This window comes from Stegostoma tigrinum, chromosome 6 (genome assembly GCF_030684315.1).
Source record: "Stegostoma tigrinum isolate sSteTig4 chromosome 6, sSteTig4.hap1, whole genome shotgun sequence".
Lineage (NCBI taxonomy): Eukaryota > Metazoa > Chordata > Chondrichthyes > Orectolobiformes > Stegostomatidae > Stegostoma > Stegostoma tigrinum.
In genome coordinates, this window is record NC_081359.1 from 10,948,159 (window position 1) to 10,954,222 (window position 6,064).

At 35.2% G+C, this 6,064-nt stretch overlaps 1 protein-coding gene across 2 annotated transcripts in view; it reads left to right on the top strand.

Moving 5' to 3' along the window:
- abhd13 (abhydrolase domain containing 13) overlaps positions 1-6,064 on the top strand; it is a 23,765-nt gene extending 17,701 nt beyond the window's left edge. For both annotated transcript variants that reach the window (XM_048532477.1, XM_048532478.2), the window contains one exon: positions 2,744-6,064. In XM_048532477.1, the coding sequence (XP_048388434.1) occupies positions 2,744-3,797 (1,054 nt within the window). In that variant the 3' untranslated portion in view covers positions 3,798-6,064. The remainder of the gene's footprint in view (positions 1-2,743) is intronic.

A 6,064-nucleotide genomic window follows, 5' to 3' on the forward strand; every position in this document is an offset into this window, starting at 1 on the left:
TCATGCTGAAAATTTTACCTTACAGAGAAGAAAGCGACAGTCTGACAGTCAGTAGGACAGTTTTCGCAGTTTTAGCACAAGGCCCTACAGATGTTAGTAAGGAGGACTTTGCAGAGATGGCTTTGCCATTTTATTTCCATTGCCTCAATCAATAGTGGAGGACTATCCCAATGAGTTCCCTTGCTTGGATTTTGTATTGTTTTCTTATGACTGAGTGGCTTTTTAGTCTGTTTCCAAAAACATTTTAACAGTCATCTTCATTTCTGGGGGACTGAAGTTGTACGTAGGTCAGAATTGACGGGGATAGCAGATTTCCTTCCCTCAGGGACGTGAGTGATCACAGGTCATTTCGAATAGCCTGTTGTCTCATTCCAGATTAGTTAGTTGAATTCATACTCATGTCCCCAGAGCATACATCAGGGTTATTGTCCAGTGATGTTACGATTTTGCCATGACAAGCAAACACAATGACTGTAGGGTACTACACTTTGTTCCAATGATATAATCAATAGACTGTTCTGGAGATGTGTAGAGATGACACTGCAGAGGAAATTTCAGAGAGACTTTTCTTAGATGCCCATCGGATGTGGGCATCACTTGCTGACCCAGCAGCATTTGTTTCATGTCCCTAGTTGCCCTTGAGAAGGTGGTGGTGAGCTATAGAATAATGTACGCTATTTCTTGAATTTTGACAAAAGCATGTTGGACTGTGATCATCCTTAGCAGTTCTGTGTATTCCTGCCATAGAGGCAGTGCACTTTAAAGAGCAGTAAATAACAATGATAGAATGTTTAGTGGGTATCCATCTATCGGGACTTGTTTCAAAGTTTATTGTGCCAGATTAAATGTAAGACCTTTGGTAGTATCAATTATGCCTATCAATCTTCTTAGCTTGCGAATGAAATTAAACCTTTACTTATTATTTGAGACTGGCTGATAGGATAAATCATTAAGGGAGCTTGAAATTGAATTTGGCAACTTTAATGTGAAGTCCTCATCTGAAATGGTTGTAAGCTATTTTCTGTAATCCACAGCAGAGACCTTTTTTAATATTTCAAAGAAATTCTAACCTCCAAGGATCAATATAAATGAATTGTGTTGCAATTTTAAACAAAAAACAACCTGTATCTCTACGGCAAATGCTACTAATTTACCAGTTTTACTTTTAATTCCTCCTGCCACCCTCCTATATCCCCTGTTGGGATGCACAAAACGCTACTACTGTCAAATTCATTTCAATTTATTGTGAGGTGCAGAAGATAATGGGTATCCTTCCATTTTGATTTTTGACTGAACAATCCTCCAAATTTTCGTCAAGGACCTGAAAACTCTGGACTTTTCAGTTCAAGCACTGGTTTCACTGCTACCTTGCCCAGTGATTTTTGCCCACTGTCTCATGCTGTGCCTGTCAAAATCCAACAATTGTTGCAAGTATTGATATTGCTGTCCCCTCTTTCGTTTTCCTCCAATAGTAATTTCACAGCTTTAGTTCTTACCAAGCAAATATGGTAAACAATACTATAGTGTTCAAAGGTTGCAGTTCAATGTGAAATCGGTGTCATTTATGTATTTCATACAAGAATGGAAATTACAAGATTTTTGCCAATTTTGGAAAGTTATTTCAATTTCCTAACTAAAATGAAAGAAAATTGCATGTCTAACAGGCTCATTTTTTGATTTGAAGAATTCATTTTTTAAAAAATTGTGGTTGTGTTACCTGCTGTGTTTGAAGAAAGTTCGTACTCATCGGAGATACCACCATTACTGGCACATTTGAGGCAAACGTACCGTTAAGTAAAAGCATACAACTTCTATTGCTGGAATATCCATGTTATGGGTTTAGAGACTGTGTGCAATTGACTGTCTTGAACCCTGCCGCATTTGCTACTTTTGCCTGTTTTAAATGTTTTAATGTTGGAGTTTTGGAAAGGACTAAGTGGCATAGCATCATTTGTGTGTTAATCCTGCAGCATGCCACTTTTTGGTTTGTTAAATCCAGCCATTCAGTACTTCCAAATTAATGTAAATAACTATCCAATGCATTTGGGTGACTTACAAATACCAAAGGTTTAAACCTATCTAGTAATGGGAGGGAGTTGCTACATGGACCGTAATGCATCTACAGACTGCACGCTGTTTCTTCCTACTCTGCTCTTCATTGGATCTAATTTAAACTTTTCCTGTCATTAAGTTGTCAAAACAGTACCTTTAGTTTTTAAATGTTTGCGCACTGATGTAGTGATATAAAGTTGCTTGTCTTAATTCTGCTTGCTAAATTTAGCCCTCAGAAGTTGTAACATCTGAGACAGTGATTCCTTCTGATATTGTATCACTTACCTGATGTATACTCTTTTAATTTTTAAAACATTGTTTGATCAAGTTATATACCAGTAAGTTTTCACTTATATCATATGCACAAATAATCTAATTCTTGACTTTTCCTTTATTTTTCTGATTTAAAATGTGCTTGTGCTTCATTTCAAATTGATACTCTAATACTAAAGTTGATGTAACAGCAAGATTCATTTGAATTGGATTCAAAGATTCACGATGTATGCCTGAAAATATTTTGCGTGATGTTTGTTCTTAAAAAAGTATTTTGTTTCATTTTGTAATAACCCCTGCTCAAACGAGTAGTAGTATCAAATTTTACCAGCTATAATTTCATTATATCATGTTCTGAATAATTGAAAGGATAATTGTGTGAATTGTCTGGTTCATCTGTCTTTTGTTTAAAATACAGAACCAATCTACGTAGAAGGCTAGTGCCTCTGAAAGAAACCACAATGGAAAAAACGTGGAAGTCATGGACATATGCCAGGAGGTGGCTGATTGCTTTGCTCTCATGGTCCTGGAGTTTATGCCGGATTTCTCTATTAGCTTTGATTTTAACCTTTCATCTATACGGAGGGATCCTTTTGCTTCTTTTGATATTTGCATCAGTAGCAGGTATTTTATACAAGTTCCAAGATGTACTCCTCTACTTCCCAGAGCAACCACCCTCCTCACGTTTGTATATTCCCATACCTACTGGGATCCCACATGAGAACCTCTTTGTTAAAACCAAGGATGGTGTCCGACTCAATTTGATTCTCTTGAGATACACTGGAGATAATGCGTCATATTCGCCAACTATAATTTATTTCCATGGAAATGCAGGTAATATTGGTCATAGGATCCAAAATGCCCTGTTGATGATGGTTAATCTGAAAGTTAATGTATTACTTGTAGATTATAGAGGATATGGAAGGAGTGAAGGGGAACCGAGTGAAAACGGCCTTTACTTGGATTCAGAGGCAGTTTTAGACTATGTCATGACTAGACCAGATCTTGATAAAACAAAAATAATTTTATTTGGTCGCTCCTTGGGTGGAGCAGTGGCAATTCATCTGGCCTCAGAGAACCCACATCGTATTTTTGCAATAGTTGTTGAGAACACGTTCCTCAGCATCCCGCATATGGCCAGCACTTTGTTCTCCTTCTTTCCCATGAGATACCTCCCACTCTGGTGCTACAAGAACAAATTTCTGTCCTGTAACAAGATTGCACAGTGCAGAATGCCTTCTCTTTTAATTTCTGGATTGTCAGACCAGTTAATTCCTCCAGTTATGATGAAGCAACTGTGTGAGCTGTCGACATCACGGACTAAAAGATTAGTCATATTTCCAGATGGAACTCACAATGACACTTGGCAGTGCCAAGGCTACTTTGCTGCTCTTGAACAATTTATCAAAGAGTTATTAAAAAGCAATTCACATGAGGAAATAAAAACCACATCTAATGTAACAATAATATAACTTTCTTCTGTATTTATGTAACTTTTAAAACTGTAAACAAGAGAAAGGTGAATGTTAACTTGCAAAGCCCTTATTTGCTACTTTATCACCAATTGTTGAACATTTTTTGCCTGTTTTATTGCATGGGAAAAGTATACTATGTTTCATAATGAGCTTTGATGATCTGATCAGCTGAGTTCAGTACTTTAAAGTAAAATTTATTTCTTTATGTGCAGTGTATGTGAACAATCATTAATTTAACAATATCTCCTGAATCCACATTCTGTTTAAATTTTCTGTGTAAGAGTTGAATGTTGCAATTAAGTCCCATTACATCTGTCAGAATTGTCAATTTAGCACGCACATTGTAGTTTTTAGTTGTAGAAAATAATTGCACGTAGACCACAAGCTATTAACTTGCGGCCAGTTTATCTTGATCGTTCATAGAATAACTTCATTTTGGGGCATTATTTTGATGAAATAAAAACTATGAATCATTATAAAATATTGAGAATTACAGAATTAATTATGAATCTTGAAGTTATTTTTCATGAACTATTTTACTGATTTTGCTTTCCTTTTATGAATGATTGGCCTATATTCTAGGCCCTCTGCTTTAAACTTCATTTAAAATCTGGCATCTAGAGCTGTTGTTAAATTTAACTTTCTAATGTTAATAGTTTGAAAAGGTAATTTCTCTCGAATAGGTTAAATTGGTATGGATTCTTGTGGAACTAAATTGACAGATTACTGATATAGTTCGAGGCGAAAATAAATGACCAGTGAGATACACAATTATGCATAAATAATAACTTGACAAAAAACCGTTTTCTGTGTCCTTGTTATTATAAGGTATATTCACTGTTAGATTTAGATGCAGACTTAATTGATATGCCTTTAAGCCATCTGTTTGTTTTAGCTTTTGAATTAGTTCTGACTTTTACAACATAAAGTCATTTTTTTCCCTTATTTCTAATTCCACAAATTTGTGGTGTTTAAAATCAGCCACACATTTCCTTCAAGATCGTACAGTAGCCACAAAGGGCTTCATTACATAGAACCAAAGTACTAAGTACTGTGCTATTTTTATACATTAATGGCTTCATTGAAACACTCAACCTTCGAAGATATTAAATCTAGGCCCTCGTGTTCAAAACTGCTGTTCCATAACATCTGTTTAAAAAAAATAGTATTATACAGCCAAATTGTGTTTTTAACTGTATTACATCTGGAAATTTACAAAAAGAGGATGAAATCTTCTATTTTGTGTACCAATTCCAGTGAAATGATGTTCATTTGTGCAAAAATAGTGTAATGTGCAGAGTTTCTTGTCTGAAAAAAAGTGCAAGTGAGAATTTCAGTCACAGCTTTGATAACACATGAAGATTCAATTGTCAAGTTTGTCTATTTTAAAGGGTGAGTTTTTTTGATGCTACAGTTATCAAATAAAGACTTTGACCCTTACTTGTTTCATACTCTGGGTAAAGCACCTTTAAGTCAAATGCATAATAAGCAAAAGTTGTGAAAAACTTTCCTGTTAAGGCAAGTCTTTTGGAATGGTGCGTTTGGTGCTGTCTAGTGACAAATGAGGCATGTCTTTATGTTCATTTTTGTTGTAATAATTGTGTTTAAAATGTACATTGTTTTTACATCTGTATCTGTGTAACTGATGATCATCAAGCTCTGAATGGTGTGAATTAGAAAACCTTATGAGATACAGCAGTTATTGTCGATTTTAGAAGTTAAACTTACATTGTGCAATAATGTCCCTCAGACTTCTGATCAGTTTAAACTGTGTTGTGTTCAGTGATTTGAAGCCATTTCTCTGACTTGTAATGGCTATTCTCATTCAACAGAATTCAAAAGGCACCAACTGATTTTTAGTCAGTAACTACCAAGTTGCTGTATCCAAATGATTTCTCATTAATGTAAACAATGCAGGATACAACTGACTTTAAAAATGTCAGCATGGTTCCTGTAGTTCTGCAAAAGTTTGTTGTTTTTTGTCAAAATAATAGATATTTGTTTCAACTAATGCCCATAACTGTTCTCAAGCTTTCAGTTGGCCAGATTTATCATTCATATTCCCTTGTCTGTCCTGCTAAAACACGTTTCTCTATTCTTTAAAAGTGCACAAAAAGTTGTTGATTATGGAAAGAACATCTTTATTGTAGTATGGAATCAAAAGAAATGGATTATTTGTGAAATTTAGGAAAGCTTGGAACTTATGCTTTTATGTGCCTAATTCTTGGCACAGTCTGTGTTACAAAATTTTCTGATCTTGTACA